Source organism: Lissotriton vulgaris, chromosome 5 (genome assembly GCF_964263255.1).
Source record: "Lissotriton vulgaris chromosome 5, aLisVul1.2, whole genome shotgun sequence".
Taxonomy (NCBI): domain Eukaryota; kingdom Metazoa; phylum Chordata; class Amphibia; order Caudata; family Salamandridae; genus Lissotriton; species Lissotriton vulgaris.
The window spans coordinates 691,433,033-691,458,596 of NC_141693.1; the positions used below are offsets into that span (position 1 = coordinate 691,433,033).

The 25,564-nt window shown below is 39.4% G+C and overlaps 1 protein-coding gene across 1 annotated transcript in view; it reads right to left on the reverse strand.

Annotated features, from left to right (window-relative positions):
* Positions 1-328: 328 nt before the first annotated feature.
* Positions 329-25,564, reverse strand: part of COL13A1 (collagen type XIII alpha 1 chain) — a 368,078-nt gene continuing 342,842 nt past the window's right edge. Inside the window, exons 37-38 of the mRNA XM_086922128.1 lie at positions 4,004-4,042; positions 329-749 (exon numbers count right to left, since the gene is read on the reverse strand). Coding sequence (XP_086778254.1) covers positions 747-749; positions 4,004-4,042 — 42 coding nt within the window. The 3' untranslated portion in view covers positions 329-746. The remainder of the gene's footprint in view (positions 750-4,003; positions 4,043-25,564) is intronic.

The following is a 25,564-nucleotide window of genomic DNA, read 5'->3' on the forward strand; positions in this document are numbered from 1 at the left end:
ATTTGGCATTGTCCAATGAACTCGGACAGAGGTGTATGCATAAGAAAATACAGGGTGGATATGAGCCACTGGGAAAGAAATATCTTGCAACTCAGATATCATTCTAAGAGTTCAACATGAGATCAGTAACTCAAATGGGGGTATGTGATTATGAGAGCCCCACAGATATACAAGATACAAGTTTCGCTTCAACAGGATACAGTATTTATCTACTCACCTTCTAAACAGATGGCTTATTGGTATACGATTGGAGGAGATGCTGCATTAAAGTAGCTATACAAGTCCTTACATTTTTCATAATGCCCAACTTAAATATTTGAACTCAATGAACCAGGTTTAGTCATTTTTTATTACTATATACAGTATGGCAGCTGAATATTCTCCTGGCTTGACACATGACCCATGTGTTCAACCCGTGAAACAGATCAGCATCTCTGTGCTGAACTGTTTCTTATGGCACTGGAATGCAATAATTTATTAAGTCCCAATACTTAAAGTGTGCACAAATATCATGCAATTATTACAGCTGAATTCTGCAACAAAATTAGCAATGCACAGATGTACATGTATACAAAAAGCATTTAAACGAGGGAACATCTTTAGTATTTTATGTACAAAAAATATGCCACTTTGTTTTTTTATAATTTGTAAAAAAATGCATAAATTTCAATACTCTGAAAAAGGAACACTGTATAAAAATAAATATTCTATGTACAAACACACAGGGCAATCCAAGATTAGAACCATCACTGCAAAAGAAAACATAATCTCGGGTTAGTGTTAAGGCAAACATTTTGGAATAAGTATTAAAAGTAGTATAACGGGCAGGGTGGCCGTTTTTGCATTTTCTACATATTTTGCAAAGGTAACAATGGCACTTTGTGCTGGGTTAAGAAATAGTTTTTGGGGAAGTGAACATGGCAAATTACATAACCCTGATGGCTTACTTCATGAATACAACGTGACATTCCTCATTGAGGGTTATTTTTAAAAGCTAAACTGTATTCAATTATGAATTCTATTATGTATGGGGATTTTTATGCTTAAGTTTCATTGAAAAGCATTGTGTATTTGAAGTGCACTCACTATAGAAACAGATCAAAGCTAACAGTTAACTATCAAACTAGACTATCGGTTCTAGTTTGTAATGCATTTATTGAGTATTCTTTATGGAGAGTGGAGCAGTGGTGAAATATTTAGTAATGAAAACAAGAAGTAATCTGCCACCCTGATTGCCTTTATCCACTTCCTAAATGTGAATGGAGACTGATGCACTCCCCACACATTGATCATTGATGGGTGGGTTGGGGACATAGCAAGCAAGGTCTCCGAGAACCATAACTATTGGGAGAAATGGATGGAACTAAATGGGAAAGACAGAGGGAGGGGATCAATTGTGGTGGGTGGTTTGAAGACGGTAGGGAATTGCTGGGGAAGGTGCAGAGCAAAAGCACTCTGTGGAAATCACTCACATTTTAAGTGGGTGAAATAGAAACCAAATAAATGTTAATTACAATGTTAAGAGGATCTGAAATGAAATTGATGTACTGATCTCTAAAGGAACAATGAAGTAGTAGAACAGTATACATTCCATTAAGAAACATGGAACCGTATGGTTTACGTTTTTGTTGTACACTGAATATGAATTGCACGACCATAATACGTGATTTATAAAATCAAAACACCAAGATTGGTTCAATTGTGTTTATTTTGGATTGTCTGTATTGCTCTAGGTGCATGCCTACTCATTGTAGGGAATGGTATTCTGGAAAAATTCATTAATTTTTCCTAGTACAATTGATGCTGTAAGTAGTTTAACGGGTCCCACAGATATAATTCTAGGAAAAAGAAGAACTACAACCTAAAATGGCAGACACATAGACACATGCATTTTATTGAAACGATTTCCACCAACTTTGACATGTTTTGCTTTGAAAATTAATGTGATGTAAATACACTCGGCAGAATTGGAACTGCTAATATTCTTCCAGGCCTTGCATCATAAACATGTTTCTCTGACAACAGTGACATTTTGTGTGAACGTTCCACTTTGACTTTTCAGTCAAAATCTAATATAATGTTGTCTTATGATTGTAAATGCTGAGAAATTGTTCTCATGTACAGCACCTGGGAACCGTTTCCCATTTAAAAATGTGTTGCACAGGTGTGTTAAGTATTTCAATATTTTCAAAACCCCAACATAGTGTAGACGTTCCATTGTCTGTTATTATAACTTAGTCACAATTTTGACCTTAGTGGACAATCATAACTACTGAGTTTGCTCCTAGGTATTAATTTGCTCTTTAATTATGAGAGTAATAACTAGGTCTGTGTACGCACACCCTTGACTCGTATTTAAGTTGCTAGTTTTTACAACTTATGATCTCTGTAAATGAGTGCCCACTCTGTATACTATTTTATTAAGCAAAAGCTGAAACGAAAAAAAAACAATTTTCCTTTTAATTAGTTGTTTTCTGTGTTCAGTGATAGTAAACGAGCTTCGAAAGGTAACATTATATTCATGCCTTTTCTGGATCCATTACCTGCTACACTGCTCTTAAGGTTTTAAGGTCACAAAATGAACCCTATGTAGACCTGCAGACAATTCCTCCATGTGGGCCGCACTTAAAAAAAACGTACTAAACATGAGCTGCAGTCCAAGAAATTAATTAAGAAGAAAAATATACTGAATGATGACTAAATAGCCATTTTCGAAAAAAAAATAGGACACGTTTTCTCCTACCGGTTTAAACCTTTAATTATAACATATAGTGATGGTAAATAGTGGCAGTTATTTATAGAAGAAGGTGGCAATGGAGTAGAATTTTTCACTTTCCTACCTATAAACAACTTATAATATGTCTGAACAAGATCAAAGCATATCCCTGAAGAATTGTAGTGGTATTTTACATTGTCCTTCTAAAACGCTGGTGTACTCTCAAAAGACATCAGCAAAAAATTATGTAACTAGGTTTGTTTTAGGATGCAGCCAAAACTGCTAGATTTACATTTCTTGAACTTTGTAGATGGCTCTTACTCCTTTCTAATAAGTCGCTGTTCATGATGATTTTCACAACACACTAGTGTCTTTTAGATGAGGACCTAAAGACTTCTTCACCTTATTATTCTAAGCTGTGAAACTTTCCTTTAAAGCAAGGGCAGTGACACTCCATGAGGTGTGCCGCCACCCCTTGCCACCACCCTCAAATAAACCGATACAAACCTGTTTTATTATAATCGCCATGGACCCGCCCCCCAAGCCTCTTTTGAGACTTGGGGGCGGGTCCAGGTGGATGACACTGCTGGTGAGGTAGTGGTGGGCACTGTTACAGTGTGCATGAAGGTTTGGCCGGCTGTCTCAGTTTGGCCAATCCCTCATGCACACTGGAGCCCTCTCCCACCCCAGCTTCAGTACTGGGGCTGGAGAGAGCAAGGACAGAAGTTGATGCCTCCCAGGCCAATCCTGAAGCTGCTTTCATGCAGCGTCAGGATTGATTGCAGTGCAGTCTGGGAGCCTGTGCTCAGAAGAAGAGCAGAAGAGCTCAAAGTGGAGGGCAGCAGCGGTGTTTGTTCAGGTAAGTTATTTTATTTTATTTTTGTATTTTATTTGTCCCTTTCTCACCCCCTTCTCACCGCCCTCCTTTGGTGTGGCCATCACTTTGGCAGGTGGCGAGCCGCTACTCAGCAAGTGGACAAGGAAACCAACAAGAAACATTGCAAAAAAAGCAATTAAATAATCATTATTTAGCACTAAGTAGTGTGCGGTTGCTCTACATTCTGTTCATGCATTAATTCTTTTGTTTTTCTTTCAATTTACATTATATATCTAACTTTAATAGATCTTTGGCCACCCTGCCTCGCAACATTCATGCAAGGGTATTTTGTGATTACAGGTATATTACAACAGTATAAGTCACAAACTGGTTTCGCATTAAAATAGGAGATAGAGGATTCAGCAGTACAAGTGATACATTGCAGTCACACAACTCCTAATTTGTCTTACCTTATTCCAGCACCCTTGTACGGGCAACCCATCTTCACCCTGCAATAGACAAAAGAATAAGAACCTTTTTTATGTTTACAGAAGGGTGATTCAGCAAGCAGACAATATTAAACCCGTTCACACTGCAAACAACAGGAATATATATATATATACATATATATATAAAATATATATATATATATATATATATATATATATATATATATATATATATATATATATATATATGAAAATCCATGTATATGTATACATATATATTTATGAGTGTACATATATATATATATATATATATATATATATATATATATATATATATATATATATATATATATATATATATATATATATATATATATATAAGTGTATGTGTGTATATAGGTATTATAATATTATACAATTCATATATATAAAACGGGACTGTGCCCAGATGAAATTGTTAAGGAAAGTCGGGCAAGGGATGCAAGAAAACTGTTTTTTTCAATTGTTTTTATCAGTCAGCAGTTGAAGGAACCCTTTTCTTTGAATTTGAATGTGTGTGCATTTAAACACGGACACTTGAATGGTCAGACCTTCGCCAATAGGATGGTCTGATGAGCTACATAAGCACGTGATCCTTGTACGAGTTTGATGCAAATGCCCTCCTGTGACCAAGGCTGAAAGTGAAGCTGAAACGCGTAAGGAGTTAAGGGCGAGCGCTCGGAATGGACTGCCAGCCTGCCTCGAAGTTGAAATAAATGTTTTTTTATTCAACCTACCTGGAGTCGTCACATTTCTGGTTAGAAATGGGTTGTGGAAATATATATATATATATATATATATATCTCCAAACTTAGTTTGTCTGAAGGAAAGAGGGGCCCATAAGCAAGGTGAAGGATTCAGCTTTTTATTCTTTGAAGGAGCGCAGCTTGCAAAATTGATGCAAAAAACAGCAAACAGTGAAAAGTCAGCCTGACGCGTTTCGTATTGCTACTTCATCAGAGGCAATGACTGGGGCTTCAAGGCAAGCACTTTTCTAGGCCAAATTACATCAATGGTACCCGCCCTAGTGGGCGTGGCCGATCGCAGGGCTTCGTGGTACCTGTAGTGTAAAGTCCTGTCTTTCTCTGGTGAGTGGCCTGCCTTGAAGCACATTGTTCAATGAAAAATATAACCACAGTGTGGTATGCAGTATTCCATCACAACACCGCAGCTGTCTGTAATGCCCCAACAAACGCTCCTCACTCCCAACTCGGTGGCGTTGTTAGGCGTCTCCGTGGGGGGCTTGGACAGCCCCAGGGCTGACCTCCGCGGCTCAGGCACGCCGCTGCAAAATCCAAACTTAATTTGCCCGAAGGAAAGAGGGGCCCATAAGCAAGGTGAAGGATTCAGCATTTTATTCTTTGAAGGAGCGCAGCTTGCGAAATGGATGCAAAAAACAGCAAACAGTGAAAAGTCAGCCTGACGCGTTTCGTATTGCTACTTCATCAGAGGCAATGACTGGGGCTTCAAGGCAAGCACTTTTCTAGGCCAAATTACATCAATGGTACCCGCCCTAGTGGGCGTGGCCGATCACATGCCTGAGCCGTGGAGGGAGCCCTGGGGCTGTGCTAGCCCACCATGGAGACGCCTTAACAGCGCCACCGAGAGGGAGCAAGGGGCCACTGTTGGTAGATTAAGGACAGCTGCGTTTTGTGATGTGATGCAGCACACCCCACTGTGGATTAATTTTGACAATTTGTGTGCTCAAGGGCAGGCTACCCACTGGGGAGGACAGGTAACTACAAATACCAGGATGCCATCTGGCTGGTCACGCCCTCTGAGGCGGGAGTTATAATGCTGTGTAGCTGCCTAAAATCGTTTACCTTTGAACACAAGCCCGAGCCTCTGATACGAAACGCGTCAGGCTGGACTTCTATGCTGTTGCTGAAATTTGCATCCATTTCACTGCTGCTTCCAACAAGGTTATTAAAAGGCTGAACGTTACCTTGCTTGTGGGCCCCTCCTTTCCTGCAGGCAAACTTGTTGGTATATATATATATATATATATATATATATATATATATATATATATATATATATATATATATATATATATATATATATATATATATTCACTGAAAAAACCATAGGTTATAGACCATATATAGTTAGGGATTAGCATTTAAAAAACCTTATTTTATTTGCACAAAACCATTGAAATTCCATATATAGTTAGTTGCACTAACTATATATCGCGGACCCGCAATCCACTGCTAATGATGTCACATATTACATCATTCATGACATGGTCAGTGACATCACTGATGACATCACTGATGACATCTCAAATGACATCACTGATGACATCACTGATGACATCTCAAATGACATCACTGATGACATCACTGACATCTCATTTGACATTACTGATTACATCACTGATGATATCATTTATGTGATAATACATCTTCAGACTCTAATATAACCTTTGATACACTCAGTGTAAACAGGCACTCACAGACTGTCACACATCCATGGAGTTACTCACACACCTATTCAGTCATGCAAAGAATCAATCACATCTCCATTTCCTTAACTATACAGTTATACACACCTTACTTATTCAAACATATACTAACACATATTTACTCTCTTATACAATCCTTGATACAAGTTCACAATGATTCATACAGCCACTCTCACATTCACTGACTCTTATGTTCAGTTATTTATATATGTCAACTCTCACATGGAGTGTGCTTTATATATGTACTTACTTTGACATGTAGAACTGAGATATCCATTCACTCACCAATATACTCATGCACACAGCCAACTGTCCATACAGCTGTTTCTACATGCACTTTTGAACCCATACACCTAGGGAATCAACCGCTAACACATCTATGCACAGAGTTATACACCTCCCAGCCACCCACACACACACTCAGTCTCCCATACAAATACTTGGGCAACCATTCAATAACCCATATAGTTACTGATATAGCTACTGATTTAAACATGCAGCAGTTTACAGAAGAACATAAATATTGATTGCCAAATTAAGACACTTTAATCACTAACCCATGCACTCAGTGAGACACATTTAATCATTCTCTCATACAGTCAGTCATGCACCTACTAAATCCTTCATCCAGACACTTATACATCCACTCATTCTTCAATATGTAAGACATATTTTAACTTTACAGAAACATACAGTCACTGGGTGTTGTCATCAGTGATGTCATCAGTGATGTCATTTGAGATGTCATCAGTGATGTCATCAGTGATGTCACTGACCATGTCATGAATGATGTAATATGTGACATCATTAGCAGTGGATTGCGGGTCCGCGATATATAGTTAGTGCAACTAACTATATATGGAATTTCAATGGTTTTGTGCAAATAAAATAAGGTTTTTTAAATGCTAATCCCTAACTATATATGGTCTATAACCTATGGTTTTTTCAGTGAATTTTCAAGGTTTTGTAAATGCAAATTCCTAACTATATATGGTCTATAACCTATGGTTTTTTCTGTGAATTTCATTGGTTTTTTAAAAGCTAATATCTATAGCTGTAAAATATATTCTTTATTAAGTGACGTATCACGTAGCCCGTGAGACGCCTCATGATGCATCGCATAACCGTGACGTATCGTCTCTGCAGCGCAAACCAAACCCAAAACGTAAGCGCGCCAGAACACGCTTAAAGATATATATATATTTTTTAACCTTAATTAGACAAAATCCACACGTGCACATATCACAAACGTTCAAAAAACACAATATGTCGGACTCCCGTTACGCTGCCGGTTAGCTGCCCGGTTAACGTACCAGGAAGCACCTTTACCGCGAAAATCGCAAATTTTTTTTTTTCACCCCCCAGGGAACTTTAATAGCCCCCTCATCAATCCTAGGGGTTCAGGAGGGGTCTGCCTTACCCCTTTCATTCATTTACACCTTTTTTTTTTCCACCTCTTGTCTCTCGATCCCACAGAGAGACAAGATGGCGGCCGCTCCAGACTGTTTACAATGATAACAGCCAATCAGCTTCTCCTCAGACTCCCGTTACACTGCCGATTAGCTTCCCGGTAGCTGCCCGGTTAGCTGCCCAGTTCGCGTACCAAGACGCGTCTCTACGGCGAAAAAATCGGATTTTTTTGTTTGTTTTTTTTTGGCCCCACGTGGTTTTATAATATCCCCCTCATAAATCCTAGGGGGTCAGAAGGGGTCTACCTTGCCCTCTTTCCTTCATTTCCCCCTTTGTTTTGGCCTCCTCTTGTCTCTCGATCCTACCGAGAGACAAGATGGCGGCCGCTCCGGACTGTTTACAATATTGACAGCCAATCAGCTACTCCTCAGACTCCCGTTACACTGCCGGTTAGCTTCCCGGTTAGCTGCCCGGTTAGCTGCCCGGTTCGCGTACCAAGACGCGTCTCTACGGCGAAAAAATCGGATTTTTTTTTTTGGGTTACACTGCCGGTTAGCTTCCCGGTTAGCTGCCCGGTTAGCTGCCCGGTTCGCGAACCAAGACGCGTCTCTACGGCGAAAAAATCGGATTTTTTTTTTTTTTGGGTTACACTGACGGTTAGCTTCCCGGTTAGCTGCCCGGTTAGCTGCCCGGTTCGCGAACCAAGACGCGTCTCTACGGCGAAAAAATCGGATTTTTTTTTTTTTTTTTTTGGGCCCGGCGTGGCTCTATAATATCCCCCTCATCAATCCCAGGGGGTCAGGAGGGGTCTACCTTGCCCCCTTTCCTTCATTTCCCCCTTTGTTTTGGCCTCCTCTTGTCTCTCGATCCTACCGAGAGACAAGATGGCGGCCGCACCGGACTGTTTAGAATGTTGACAGACACCGGAGAGCCAATCAGCTTCGCTTTGCAAAGTTCCGATACGCGAAAAGTTCGCGAACCGGAGCGCTGCCCGGAGCGCTGTTACAGATATATATCTTGATTTAAACGTTAATTTCTCAAAATCCACTGAAGCACATATATTGAGACCTAGCAAAGGCACATCGGGCTAACAGTCCCTACAATTTTGCCAAGTTTCGTGGAAATCCATTCAGCCGTTCGGGCTAAAAGTGAGTCCAACCGCCCTATGGAAATTAACATGGGAAAAACGCGTTTTGGGACCCCCCTTTTTTCTCGGCCCCCCCTTGACGAACCCCCCCCAAATTTTCAGGAGCTGCTCAGAAACAAAATGTGCCATTTTCCTGAAAATTTCAGCCGATTCCGTCCACAAACGCCAAAGTTATTAGACATAGAATTTTCAAAAGTCCCATAGGAAAAAAATCCTAACTATATATACCTACTGGCTATCGCCAGTAGGTAATTACTATTATTATATAGTTATAGTTAGGACCTAGTTTCCATAGGAAATCCTCAACATTCTATTTGGAATAACTTTGGCCCTGGTTGAAGAATCTTAGCGAATTTCTCAAAGAAGATGGCTCAGTCCGCTGCGCTCCTTCCCTAAAAGTTTGGGGGGATTGGTCAAGTGGGGGCTGAGATAAAAGGGGGGTCCCAAAACGTGTTTTCTCCATGTTATTTTCCATAGGACCTTTAGACTCGGCTACAGGTCGAACGGGTGAATGGATTTATAAGAAATTTGGCAAAACTGTACAGTCCGGCTCGCAGATTACGCTTTTTTTGGAATGGTGTAAATCCGTTCAGTAGTTGTTGAGAAAATTAAAGTTAAAGTCAATTATATATCTATAGGCGCGCACGCATGCGCGCACTAAAGCGGCTGCGCGTGAGCGGAATTTTTTTTTGTTGCGTGACGTCTGTTAACGTTCGATTCGAAGGAAATCAGGAAGTTTTGTCCGCCATTTTGTCACTGCGAGTAAATATATTGTTCATTTCAAAGCGTTGAAACATGGAAAGGGGAGAAGGTAGAGATTGTCTTCCTGCGTAGGTTTTCTCAGGGTGTGCAGTAAGGCCCTTAAACGCGAAAAGATATAATTTTTCCCCCCAAAAAAAATACGGGGTGCGCGCACCCGGTCGCGCACACCTATGTACAAGAGTGTGAAAATGGAGGTAAATCAGAAGTTTGAGTGCTTAGATATAAGGTGGCTCTGAAAAGAGCCCTTGTGTTAATTGAGTGTTTTCTGCATTTATAAGTAAGTACCGATGCAGAGCCTGATGTTGCAGAGGAAGATTCTGTTTCCCTCATTCGTGAAATGAACACCGTCTCTCCTATAGACGTCTTGCATGTGGTAGCGCAAGTTGTTGTGGTAAATAGAACCCATGCTATAATCTCTGAGGAACGCAGAAACAGATTTATTTACATGTCTCCTTGCTTTCTCAAATTGTGCACAATGGTGATTGGACCAATTCCATTTCTGTCTTTGGCATATATTGGAATATACCAAGGCAGATCGAGGAAAAAGTGTCATCAATTGTCGAAAGGTGTCTTTTAGAAGCATTTCCAGACCTACCCCAGTGATTGTGCCTAGATCGTTCCCACCACAGTGCACAATTATAAGGTCTGGTTCTGGGAGATGCATAAAAGTTTTCACCAATGGAATCAATTGGTGACATTTCAATCCTCTTTTGGAAATCCATGTTATGTGTACATTTGGTAAGCTGAGGTTGCAAATTCGTCTGCTTACTGCATATTTTTCACTTCAGTGAATATAACTGTGTCCTATTAGCCAGACCTTCATTTTCAAGGGATTTGTAGTCGTCCTCCGATCGGTTCTGGAAGTGGAATGGGAGTTAGAAGTTGAAATTCTAAATAAAGAAAAAGGAAGAGGCTGGGTGTGGTTTAAAAAATAAAAATGATTGGTTGATTGTAAGAAGTGGAGATTGAACAGTACGTTGCATGTTAATGTTTATGTTAAACGAAAAGTACTATTGGGTGTGAAAAAACAAGACATGTAACAGAGTTGTGGATTGGCAGGTGTTTCTGTAGGGAAAATAGTGTTATTAGTTAGCTGTAGAACGTTGAGACATGAACCTTTGACCTCTGCCTTCAGCAAGGTGCAGAATGAGGTGTTACCATGGAAACAGCCGGAGATGGCAGTTGGTGATGGGTTCACTCTTTGGTGCCTCTGCATCTGAGTCTGTTCTCTGGTGGCTGGAGGACAACTGTTTGTTATTGTGGAGATGAAAGGGTGATAAGGAGAGAAATACGGCATAGCGTCTGGCCTGTAGAAGCGTGGGAGCAGTGATTAATTCTGAGTAAAGCGGAACTGTGTCGGTGCTTAGAAACAGTAAAAAAAAAATGTTAACAGTGGTATAACTGTGTTTACGGTGCGCGACCTACTAAGAAAGAGTTCACGGGCCGTAATTGGCTTGGAGGTTCTAGTATCAGTAAGTGAGTTCGAGAAAAGAAAACATTCAGGACTTTATTTATGAAGGCGTTGCGTCACCGGTGCGTTACTTTTTCCCATTTTAAAAAATGAGGCCCCGGCGGCGGAAGGTCTTCATAAATAAGGTCCTCAGTGTCTACAGTTAAGGTTATGTGGAACCCATGAATAGTTTTTCAATATGAGATCATTTCAGTTGAGATTATGGATTAAAAGAGAAACCGTGAATATTTGAAATGTTTATTTAGAAATGTACTATTTTAAAGGCAAATCATTATGTAATCTGAGTATAGAAATTGCAAAAAACACAGTAATTGGTATTGTCAGTAGTACATGGAATACAAACGCTATAGTTGAAGAAAAATGAATATAGTTGGAAAAAAAACATTGTTCAGTCTTATAAGGAAGTATATTATATTTTAATAAATGGAAGAAGGTTTGTGGCCTTTCAGTTTAGGAACGATATATGAAAATGCAAGTGGTTATACATCATTACTTTATGAATCAGCTGTCAAACAACACGAAATCATAATGTCCATTGTTAGTAAAGCAAATAGGTCTGTTCTTCAAAAGAAAATATGGAAAATAACGTGAAGAATATAGAAAACCAAAAGGAAATGAGGACGTCAATGGGTTGTTTGAGAGTTATTGAAGCATTGTTTAGGCAAAATAGGTAGTTTCTGCTTGTAACAGGAAATCAGTTTTATCATTTGAAATTATGTCAGCTATCCAATGGAAAAGAGTAAAGCAGTACTGATAATCTCTTATAATCGGAGCCTCTTTTACCATTAGAGTGCAGGTCGGTGGGTTTTCGATGTAGCTCGCTGTTAGGAAAGAGTTAATTGTCCATTGTGTAGGCAAAGTATGCAGCAAGTGCCTCTAACATGAAATCACTGTTATCATCTGAAAACATGTCCGCCATCCAATTGAGAAGATCAAAGGAGCATTCATGATCGGTCATTATTGGAGCGTCTTTTACCATCATTGGGCAGCTCGGTGGGTTTTCGATGTAGCTCTCTGTTAGGAAATCTTGCGCCGCTGCGAATATATTCCAATGACCCAGAACTCCTTGTATCGCTGCAAAGGCCATAAACCCTCCGTTGTAACAAAGCTGTTCATGATCAAGTAACGGATTCATGAGGTGATTGTAATTCGGTTCAGGAGGTACCAAATTGCAGAGACATAAATCCAGGGCCCACGTGAAATCACAGCTCAGGCAATGAAATACAGGCTGCACACAGGTGAAATACGAATATCGAAATGATAATCGATATGATGCATTCAAAGTTGAGAGTGGTAAGATGCCGTAGTAGTCAAGCATCCTCTGGCGAAATAGTTCTAAGTGGCCCGGCTCGTTTGCGAAGGCAGGAGGGACATCCATTTTGAATTTCCCAAGATGGTAAAGGAAACGGCACAGCACCGCTGGTTGTATAGCAACTCCACAGAATTAGGTCGCCGGCTATGCAGTGGAGAGAAGCAGAATGACTTGATACATTTTCTAAGAGTTTAGTCACTTATATATTGCTTAGTGGTTATTAAAAAAGTAGCTTTTTTTGAACTGGAGGATGCGTTAAAAAATAAGGGAGTGATTTGAGGGAGTTGTAAAGCAAGGTCAATTTTTTTTTACATCAATGCTGTTTTCTGTGAATGTTAGCTTAGTGAAAGATATGTGTGTGAGCAGATGCAACGTTCAGTTTTAAATGTGACAATGGCGGTCTTGTTCATGTCTTCCGATTCAAGGTCGGTATTCGCTGCCAAATACAAAGATTAAGAAACGCATGCGTGGGGTACATAGTGTGCATTCTTAAAGGAAAGCAAATGAAGGGTTATTTTTACCGCGTTAGCATTGTCGTTTAAAAAGTTACAGTGATTTCTATTATATGTGAAGAAAGTGTCACTGATGAAGACTGAAAATAAATCCTTATAAATGATACGGACTGGTGTATTTTAGAAAAGGTTTGTAACATTACATGAATTGTGTAAAAAAAATAATGTAATTGAAAGTGTATGGTTTGAAAATGAAAAGTAGAGGTTTATAGTTCATGTTTTGAAAGCAGTTCTAGAGGGTCAGAAGAAAGTGTATGGTTTGAAAATGAAAAGTAGAGGTTTATAGTTCACGTTTTGAAAGCAGTTCTAGAGGGTCAGATGCATGATAGATTTATTAAAAATAGAACATGTTTTTAAATAGTATTTTGGAAAAAATATGTGCCTTTATGTACTATTTACATTATGTGCCTGTTGCGTATTCTTTGAGTTTTAGTAATCCTGTGTCTTATAAGTTTTCTAGGGGCGGTTTGAGGTTCATGGTGGGTTTGGGCAGGGAGGGTAGGTTGGGGGTTTGTAATAGGGGGTTCGGCTGGGGTGGAGTGCGGAGTTTAGTGAAAAGTGAGGGGGGCGGGGAGTTACAGTGTTTGGTAATGGAGCAGAGTCAGAGGACGCCACATTTGTGTTATGGGCTGCCACGGAAATATGTATTTATTCTCAGAGGTTTATTATATTAAGCATATATATTAGCATGGTGGCTCTTGTCGTTTTGTGGTTCTGTGTATGTTTATAATGCTGGCTCTGTAGTTTTTGTTTATGTACCTTATTGCGACACACAGGGGACCTACGTTGCACAGTTGGCGATCAGAGACTTAGGAAATGAAACTTTATAATTGTAAGGGCTGTAAGCGATAGAAATCGCCCGTTCTCGGTGTAAAAAATATCACCGCTATTGGTGGTATTTTCTATGGTGTTAGTACTCGAAGGAGACTAGTAACATATATGTGAAAAAAAATTATGTACTAGGCTCAGCATTTTACATTATCTTGGAAAACAAAAGTTGCTTTTACATAGCAATACGTCTCTTATAATTAAGGGACGGAGTGTATATAGTGCTATTTAGTACTCTGCTATGTGATTGATGTCGAATATTTCATAAGAGGAGGCTTTAAAAGTTTTACGATAAACTGGTTTTCTAGGGAAGTGGGTGGAGTGTTCCGTGTAAATTGCAGAATAGAAACTAGTAAGAACCAATTGGAAGTGTTGTTTTCAAGTCACATGACTGCACATGCGCGTCTCAACGCGATAGGTAGGTGCGCGCACCCGGTCGCGCACTATAACTAAGCGGCGAGAAAATATCAGCTACTATGCTCTTCAAGCTTGTTTTGGTACAAAGAGTTAGTTCTGAAAAGAACTTTTTTTTTTTGGAAACAAGTGTTATGATGCTTTTGATTTCTTAAAGTTGCGACGACATTTTTCAGTATGTCATACTATCCAAATAAAGTGAAGAAATTTAACTTTTCTTGGAGCATTTATGACTCTCAATTATTTGTTTAATTAGAGTAAAGCTTTGCTCTCCGTATACAAGAAGTTCTCCACAGTTCGTGCATTTCATGTGCACGTTCGCCAGATATGGTCTCAAGTCCATCTCAGCACTCGATGGAGATACAGGTCGTCCACCGGAAGATGTGATGATTACTTCTGATGGTAATAGCGTGGCCTCCGTTTTTCTTGTCAAAGGTGGTCGCTCATTTTCATCAGATTCGGAAGATGAATGCGGAACGGTAGCCATTGTACCGAAGTCTTCGGGAAGATGTTCGACGTTGTTGTCTCTTGAGAGTAGAAAAGAAAGTGATGGTAGTGGGTGGAGTGCTGCGTGTAAATTGCAGAATATAAACTACCAAGAACCAATTAGAAGTGTTGTTTAGAAGTCACATGACTTCACATGGGAGTGTCAGGTCCTGTACGCGATAGAAGGGTGCGCGCACCCGGTCTCGCACTAAAATAAAGCGGCGAAAAAACATCTTATAATATGCTCTTCGAGCATGTTTTGGTGGAAAGAGTTAGTTCTGAAAAGAACTTTTTTTTTTTTTTTTTTTTGGGGGGGAAAGAAGTGTTATAATGCTTTCGATTTCTTAAAGTTGCTACTACATTTTTCAGTATGTAATAGTTTGAAAATGAAGTGAAGAAATTTATCTTTTCTTGGGGCATTTGTGACTTTCAATTTTCAGTTTAATAAGAACGAGGCTCTGCTCTCCATACAAAAGAATTTCTCCACACTCGTTGCATTTCATATGCACCTTCGCAAGATATGGTCTCAAGTCCATCTCAGCACTCGATGGAGATACAGGTCGTCCACCAGAAGATGTGCTGGCCACCTCTGATGGTAATAGCGTGGCCAGGGCTCTTGTCGATGCTTTAGCATAATGCTCAGGATGCCTTTGTTTAACATGCCGCTGCATGGTGTGTGCAGAAAAGGAATATTTTTTATTTGGATTTCCCCTTGAGAGCTCCGAATTGCATATCGTGCAGGTTACTTTTGGCGCATTCACTTTCTTTTGATCTTCAGGATAAGTGAAAAATTGCCAAATGAAAGATTCCTTTTTTCTTCTTAAAGGTGGTCGCTCATTTCCTTCAGATTCGGAAGATGAATCTGGTAGGGCAGCCATTTCAGCAAAGTCTTCCGGAAGATGCTCGACGTTGTTGTCTCTTGAGAGTAGAAAAGATTGTGAGGAAAGTGGGTGGAGTGCTGCGTGTAAATTCCAGAACAGAAACTACTAAGAACCAATTGGAAGTCTTGTTTTCAAGTCACATGACTTTACATGCGCTTCTCAGGACGTGTAGGCGGTGATACTATCTAGTTACGAACGTGATTACATACTTAGGAACTAGCATTCAAAAAAACTATGAAATTCACTGAAAAAACCATAGGTTTTACACACGTTATAGTTAGGAAGTAGCATTTGAAAAACCTATGAAATTCACTGAAAAAACCATAGGTTTGACACCAGTTATAGTTAGCTGGAAATTTTACTGACATAAAACCAATGAAATTCCACGTTATAGTTAGTTGGACTCACTATAACTTGCGCGTGTAATGCACTGCCGATGACGTCACATATTACATCACTCATGACATGGTCAGTGACATCACTCATGACATCACTGATGACATCATCCTTGTGACAGAGTGACAGACCTCCTTTCACTGTAATGTAACCCATGAAAAACATATTGAAAAATATAAATTAAAACATTTTAAAAAATGGAGATACCCATACCAGTTACAACAACCAATTCAATAATTCCACCATTTATATATACATTTACACATTCATCAACAGTTCCATATAGTCACTCATACATATACTCACTCATCATATGTAGTGATACACCTATTCATCCTGTTACACACCGACAGTCATCAAAAAGTTACTCACACATATACTCACATATGCAAATAAACTAATAAACATCCATTTATTTGCATATACAAGTATACACACACTACAACCTTACTTCTAAGGAAACTTACACATACTTACTCTCTTAAACAATCACTTATAGAAACAAATACTGATTTAAACAGGAACTCTTACCATCTCTCACTCTCTCATATACTCACTTATATACATCAATACTCACATATACTAGATAAAAACATATCTTGTTACTGATATAGCCATTCACTCACTAACACACACATATACACACTCATCCACCCATACAGTCCTGTACATATGCTGTCTTCTAAACACATACAAACAGTGAGTCAGTCACCAACCCATGCAGCCACTTATACACAAAGTGAAACCCTGATACATATATTACAATATTTAAAAGTTCCTTGCTAATATATATATATACACTAAAATACACTTAATAAGGCAGTTAACCAATCAATTCTTTTGAAAAAAAACATCCATTTACACACTTATTTAACCATTTATTCTTCCTTTACAAATACATATATAAAAAAAAATATTTTTCAGAAAGACACACATTCACTGGATGGTGTCATCAGTGAGGTCATGAGTGATGTCACTGACCATGTCATGAGTGATGTAATATGTGACGTCATCAGCAGTGCATTACACGCGCAAGTTATAGTGAGTCCAACTAACTATAACGTGGAATGTCATTGGTTTTATGTCAGTAAAATTTCCAGCTAACTATAACTGGTGTCAAACCTATGGTTTTTTCAGTGAATTTCATAGGTTTTTCAAATGCTACTTCCTAACTATAACGTGTGTAAAACCTATGGTTTTTTCAGTGAATATATATATATATATATATATATATATATATATATATATATATATATATATATATATATTCACTGAAAAAAACATAGGTTATAGACCATATATAGTTAGGAATTCGCATTTACAAAACCTTATTTTACTCACACAAAACCATTGAAATTCCGTGATGTCATCAGTGATGTCATTTGAGATGTCATCAGTGATGTCATTTGAAATGTCATCAGTGATGTCACTGACCATGTCATGAATGATGTAATATGTGACATCATCAGCAGTGGATTGCGGGTGCGCGATATATAGTTAGTGCAACTAACTATATATGGAATTTCAATGGTTTTGTGTGAGTAAAATAAGGTTTTGTAAATGCGAATTCCTAACTATATATGGTCTATAACCTATGGTTTTTTCAGTGAATTTTCAAGGTTTTGTAAATGCTAATTCCTAACTATATATGGTCTATAACCTATGGTTTTTTCAGTGAATTTTCAAGGTTTTGTAAATGCTAATTCCTAACTATATATGGTCTATAGCCTATGGTTTTTTCAGTGAATATATATATATATATACATACATATATAAACATATATCATCTGTATATCTATATAAATACAAACATAAATGCATGCATACATATACTTATATGCATACAGATGCATGCTATTTACATAAAAGTTGAAAAAACACTAATAAAAGCAAAGCTAAAAAGCCACCTCATTACAAACAGAATGGCTTTAACTTAAACGAGGGCGAGATCTATTGCATTTTCAATGCTTGTTTACTTTGGTTCCATCAAGAAGGCATTCAGATGTGTCACACATTTGCCATAAATTCTGAATGTTAGCACTCTAGTTGCACATTAGATCACTGTAGTAACGCTACTGCTCACCAGGGACGTCTGCTGCTGGTATTCAAAGTGCATGTTTCAGTCTGCATGTCAGAATTTTTTTAATGAAATAGAAGAGGATTTGAGAAGTCACTCAAAATGATCCCTAATTTTTCTTTCTGAAGCACTAATCATACTTTCTATGGCAAAATTAACCCCCTCATGTTGTTCCTTTTTAAATTGAGTGTTTTCAGACTTACCACTTCATTCCAATCAAGATGGCTTCTGGTGTGCCATACTTTTGTCATAAGTAAGACTGTTAGCGCTCTAGTTGTTCTTTAAAACACTCTGGGACATTCTGTCATTAGGCTATACTTGGGGTACATCTGGGTGATATTTGGGCTACATTTAGGCTCTTTTGTCTCTGGTGGCCATCTTGGGAGACTGTATGTCAGAATTTTTTAATGAAATTGAAGAGGGTTTGAGAAGTCACTCAAAATGTGCCCTAATTTTTCTTTCTGCAGCACTAATCATAATTCATATGGCAAAATATACCCCCTCATTTTGTTCCTTTTTAAATTAAATGTTTTAAGAGTTACCACTTTATTCCAATCAAGATGGCTTCAGGTGTGCCATACCTTTGTAATAAGTAGGACTGTTAGCGCTCTAGTTGTTCTTTAGAACACTCTGGGACATTCTGTCATTGGGCTATACTTGGCCTACATCTGGGTGATATTTGGGCTACATTTGGGCTCTTTTGTCTCTGGTGGCCATTTTGGGAGACTGCATGTCAGAATTTTTTAATGAAATAGAAGAGTATTTGAAAAGTCACTCAAAATGTGCCCTAATTTTTCTTTCTGCAGCACTAATAATACCTTCTATTGCATAATATACCCCCTCATTTTGTTCCTTTTTAAATTAAATGTTTTAAGAGTTACCACTTTATTCCCATCACAATGGCTCCAGGTGTGCTATACCTTTGTAATAAGTAGGACTGTTAGCGCTCTAGTTGTTCTTTAGAACACTCTGGGACATTCTGTCATTGGGCTATACTTGGGCTACATCTGGGTGATATTTGGGCTACATTTGGGCTCTTTTGTCTCTGGTGGCCATTTTGGGAGACTGTATGTCAGAATGTTTTAATGAAATAGAAAAGGATTTGAGAAGTCACTCAAAATGTGCCCTAATTTTTCATTCTGCAGCACTAATCATACTTTCTATGGCAAAATATACCCCCTCATGTTGTTTCTTTTTAAATTAAATGTTTTAAGAGTTACCACTTTATTCCAATCAAGATGGCTTCAGGTGTGCCATACCTTTGTAATAAGTAGGACTGTTAGCGCTCTAGTTGTTCTTTAGAACACTCTGGGACATTCTGTCATTGGGCTATACTTGGGCTACATCTGGGTGATATTTGGGCTACATTTGGGCTCTTTTGTCTCTGGTGGCCATTTTGGGAGACTGCATGTCAGAATGTTTTAATGAAATAGAAAAGGATTTGAGAAGTCACTCAAAATGTGCCCTAATTTTTCATTCTGCAGCACTAATCATACTTTCTATGGCAAAATATACCCCCTCATGTTGTTTCTTTTTAAATTAAATGTTTTAAGAGTTACCACTTTATTCCAATCAAGATGGCTTCAGGTGTGCCATACCTTTGTAATAAGTAGGACTGTTAGCGCTCTAGTTGTTCTTTAGAACACTCTAGGAGGCTGCAGTAGAACACAAAGGAATCAACTGACAGTCTCTGTCCTTGTTGGATGTACATGTTTTACTGAGAATGTCAGACTTCATTTTCACATGACTGAGAAAGATAATGTGAATTTACAGAAAATATGCTTTCAGTTTAGCTTATAGATCCCCTTCCAAACCACTGTGGGAAAATCATGAGATATTAGTTTTCTTTCAAACAATATTCATGATATCACAGCAGAAGGTTTTTTCACATGGTAAAATCACCTTAGAACCCACCACAATTCCTAAAACGAGTATGGTACCATCAACAAATGATTTATAATGTAACTAAAGTCCTAAAACCCTCTATTAACTACAATGCTTTTTAATGAGGTGCTATCATGTATATTGGTCCCAAGATGGCTGCCAACACTTCTTGGATGAAGTGCTGACAGCCAATCAGATCAGATGTGTGGTTAGGCTCCGCCCAGATATATATCTTTTTTTGAACCTAAATTACTCAAAATCCACTGGAGCACATATATTGAGACCTAGCAAAGGCACATCGGGCTAACAGTCCCTACAATTTTGCCAAGTTTCGTGCAAATCCATTCAGCCGTTCGAGCTAAAAGTGAGGCCAACCGCCCTATGGAAATTAACATGGGAAAAACGTGTTTTGGGACCCCCCTTTTTTCTCGCCCCCCCCTTGATGAAACCCCCCCAAATTGTCAGGGGCTGCTCAGAAACAAAATGTTCCATTTTCCTGAAAATGTCAGCCAATTCCGTCCACAAACGCCAAAGTTATTAGACATAGAATTTTCAAAAATCCCATAGAGAAAAAATCCTAACTATATATACCTACTGGCGACCGCCAGTAGGTAATATATATATATATATAAATATATTTATATACAATAGATCACCGTTCGCACAGCAGAAATCCAGCACTCTGTGAGGTAAATTTGTACTCGCTTCTTTATTTTCAAAGTAATGGCAATATCTACGAGTTTCGACAGCTGCCTGCTGTATATTCAAATAGTAGTTTGGCGTGTTGCCTTCCGGTCAGCCTGAATATATATATATATTTCAGGCAAATTCTAACCAGCTGGTCAGATTAATTGAGTGGCCCTTTTCCAATCCAATTCACAATAGTAAGTATAAACATGTATATTTACTGATGTGTCTATTTACTACTATACATAGGTGCACCTCTCCACTTTTTCTACTATTCAATATTCCAAAGAGTATATTTTCATTTAGGTGTAGACTTGCATGTCCCCAACCCCTTAAATAGGGGGTGGAGCATCCTACAAAATGATTTACGATTGTAAAGTTAGCAACTTTGCACAAGGTGGTGGAGATCTCCACCACCATGGCAGATATATCCCTATGGGAAATTATAGGGAAAATTGTTTAAATGTATTATTATTTAAAGAACTATACAAATATTTTAATATAAATATAAATGGAAATGAATTTTATATATGTATTTGAAAACCAAAGTCAATAAAATAAAATTCTACAGCCCATCAACTCATCAATTGAAATGTGTTCTAATTATAATTAATTTATAATTGATTAATTTTAATTTAAAATCTTGTAAATGTTGTTAAAAGTTATACATTGACTTAATTTAAAATATTCATTGGAAAGTGTTTTATTAATAATTATATATAATGTTGAACTCTAAAATAATATGTATTTATCCAACTATCTATAATCTTACTCTATGTGTTTGTGTGTGTATATATATATATATATATATATATATATATATATATATATATACATATATATATATATATATTCACCAAACATCCTCCTTTCATAGGGAAATTAGCCGCACTCCGCAACGAATCTTGCATTCATTTATTAGTAAAGCAGCCGGCAGTCCTGACATTTTTCGTTCTCCTTGGTGCGCTGCTGACATCAATTTAGGCAATAAGGAACTAGCAAGAAAGTCTATGCCTAGCATCAACTGGAAATGCATTGTCTGTCTTCTATGGACTTTGCATGCAGAGTAAAGGTTTTAACACCTTGGCTGCAAGAGTTTTTCCCCTCCTTTGCTGCATATGCATGATCCCCATTGTTCATGACGAGCTCAGCTCGTCATAAGCACACGACCAGTGTACTGCATGACGAGCTGAGCTCGTCATGAGCAGCGAAGGGGTTAAACATCTTGACATCACCAATTGGAGGGTTAAAAGTAATAGGAGGGAACCGCAAGTACCACAAGGCATTGCAACACAACGTGGGCGTCCACAAGGGGGAGAGCACTTGAAATAGAGTGACTTTCTTGCTAGTTCATTATTGCCTAAATTGATGTCAGCAGCGCACCAAGGAGAACGAAAAATGTCAGGACTGCCGGCTGCTTTACTAATAAATGAATGCAAGATTCGTTGCGGAGTGCAGCTAATTTCCCTATGAAAGGAGGATGTTTGGTGAATATATATATATATATATATATATATATATATATATATATATATATATATATATATATATATATATATATATATATATATATATATATATATATATATATATATATATATATATATATATATATATATATATATAGATGCCGAAAACCCCTCCAACAAAGAAAGGCAGAGGCCGCAGTGGGGAAGAAAGACGGAGATTCTTTATTCCAATTAACATGGCAGCGGACGTATGCATTCTGGCCGTGGGGCCTCTTCAGCGCCCAGAGTGAAACAGGAAAAGGAGGTTTAATTGCAAGGTGTGTCTTGTCCCAACAGAAATAGTAAAAAGTTCGCTCCGCCTCCATCAGTGATTAGTATCACCTGTGTAGGGTCCTGAAGTGTCGAATTTACTGCAAGTCCCAGAATGCAGTTGTGAGTCAGGATCGGGCGGCCAAGTGGTTGCGCAAACTTCAGGGTTCTGTAAAACCTTCTACTGATGTCCTGCGCTGCCTTCAGGAATATGTCATCTCCTCGAGTCCCCTGACTGCACAACCATCTCTTCTAGGGATCTTTTCAGCGGGGGTAAGTATGACTGTGCATCTCACCCAGCGCGGAATACAGTGACTCCGACACCGCTTCTTTTTCCGCCTGAAGTCGAGAGGTGGCCCTGGGTCTTTTCAATAACTTGAAAAATAAAGTACTGCTGCCAAAACACCATCGCCAGTATAGACCCAGCCATCTTGTGTGCAGGGACCTCTGTGATACGCCGCTGGCTGGTGTTGTATAAATGTCGAAAACCCCTCCAACAAAGAAAGGCAGAGGCCGCAGTGGGGAAGCAAGACGGAGATTCTTTATTCCAATTAACATGGCAGCGGGCATATGCATTTGGGCCGTGTGGCCTCTTCAGCGCCCAGAGTGAAACAGGAAAAGGAGGTTTAATTGCAAGGTGTGTCTTGTCCCAACAGAAATAGTACAAAGTTCGCTCCACCTCCATCAGTGATTAGTATCACCTGTGTAGGGTCCTGAAGTGTCGAATTTACTGCAAGTCCCAGAATGCAGTTGTGAGTCAGGATTGGGTGGCCAAGTGGTTGCGCAAACTTCAGGGTTCTGTAAAACTTTCTACTGATGCCCTGCGCTGCCTTCAGGAATATGTCATCTCCTCGAGTCCCCTGACTGCACAACCATTTCTTCCAGGGATCTTTTCAGCGGGGGTAAGTATGACTGTGCATCTCACCCAGCGCGGAATACAGTGACTCCGACACCGCTTCTTTTTCCGCCTGAAGTCGAGAGGTGGCGCTGGGTCTTTTCAATAACTTGAAAAATAAAGTACTGCTGCCGAAACACCATCGCCAGTATAGACCCAGCCATCTTGTGTGCAGGGACCTCTGTGGTACGCCGCTGGCTGGCGTTGTATAAATGTTGAAAACCCCTCCAACAAAGAAAGGCAGAGGCCGCAGTGGGGAAGCAAGACAGAGATTCTTTATTCCAATTAACATGGCTGTGGGCGTATGCATTTCGGCCGTGTGGCCTCTTCAGCGCCCAGAGTGAAACAGGAAAAGGAGGTTTAATTGCAAGGTGTGTCTTGTCCCAACAGAAATAGTACAAATTTCGCTCCGCCTCCATCAGTGATTAGTATCACCTGTGTAGGGTCCTGAAGTGTCGAATTTACTGCAAGTCCCAGAATGCAGTTGTGAGTCAGGATCGGGCGGCCAAGTGGTTGCGCAAACTTCAGGGTTCTGTAAAACCTTCTCTGATGTCCTGCGCTGCCTTCAGGAAAATGTCCTCTCCTCGAGTCCCCTGACTGCACAACCATCTCTTCCAGGGATCTTTTCAGCAGGGGTAAGTATGACTGTGCATCTCACCCAGCGCGGAATACAGTGACACCGACACCGCTTCTTTTTCCGCCTGAAGTCGAGAGGTGGCGCTGGGTCTTTTCAATAACTTGAAAAATAAAGTACTGCTGCCGAAACACCATCGCCAGTATAGACCCAGCCATCTTGTGTGCAGGGACCTCTGTGGTACGCCACTGGCTGGCGTTGTATAAATGTCGAAAACCCCTCCAACAAAGAAAGGCAGAGGTCACAGTGGGGAAGCAAGACGGAGATTTTTTATTCCAATTAACATGGCAGCGGGCGTATGCATTTCGGCCGTGTGGCCTCCTCAGCGCCCAGAGTGAAACAGGAAAAGGAGGTTTAATTGCAAGGTGTGTCTTGTCCCAACCGAAATAGTACAAAGTTCGCTCTGCCTCCATCAGTGATTAGTATCACCTGTGTAGGGTCCTGAAGTGTCGAATTTACTGCAGGTCCCAGAATGCAGTTGTGAGTCAGGATCGGGCGGCCAAGTGGTTGCGCAAACTTCAGGGTTCTGTAAAACCTTCTACTGATATCCTGCGCTGCCTTCAGGAATATGTCATCTCTTCGATTCCCCTGACGGCACAACCATCTCTTCCAGGGATCTTTTCAGCGGGGGTAAGTATGACTGTGCATCTCACTCAGCGCGGAATACAGTGACTCCGACACCGCTTCTTTTTCCACCTGAAGTCGAGAGGTGGCGCTGGGTCTTTTCAATAACTTGAAAAATAAAGTACTGCTGCCGAAACACCATCGCCAGTATAGACCCAGCCATCTTGTGTGCAGGAACCTCTGTGGTACGCCACTGGCTGGCGTTGTATAAATGTCGAAAACCCCTCCAACAAAGAAAGGCAGAGGTCACAGTGGGGAAGCAAGACGGAGATTCTTGATTCCAATTAACATGGCAGCGGGCGTATGCATTTCGGCCGTGTGGCCACTTCAATATTTATATTAGGTATGTAGTTAAAGTTAGGTTCTAGTTTCCCTAGGAAAACCATTTTTTATTTTGCTACAAACTTTAGCACCTTTTGACGGATCTTCCCAAACGTTTCAAAAACTGATTTGCCACTCACTTCAGCTGCTGTCTGGAAAAAGTCAGGGTGAATGTCCCAAAACACGCTTTTCACAGGCTGAACCAATGAATAGAATTGCACCAAATTTGGCAGAAAGCTAGACCTTGTTCCAGAAAGAGTGCTTTTTTTGTAATTTAGCATAAATCTGTCCAGTAGTTTTAGAGTTATGAAATATAGGAAGCTGGCTTTTTATACAGTATACCAAAAAGAGGTATATTGGGCAAAGAGACCAGGTATTCCCTTATGCCTCGGAGCGTGGTCTATAAAACAGATGTACAAATAACCTCTTGGGCTCTGGCAGGTATAGGCATAAAACCAAATAATCTCTTATGGTTAGCACTGTGGCAAAACCAGGATATTGAATGCTTCCCGGATACTTGGTCCCTGGAAAATATTCATCTAAATGGGTTCCATTCA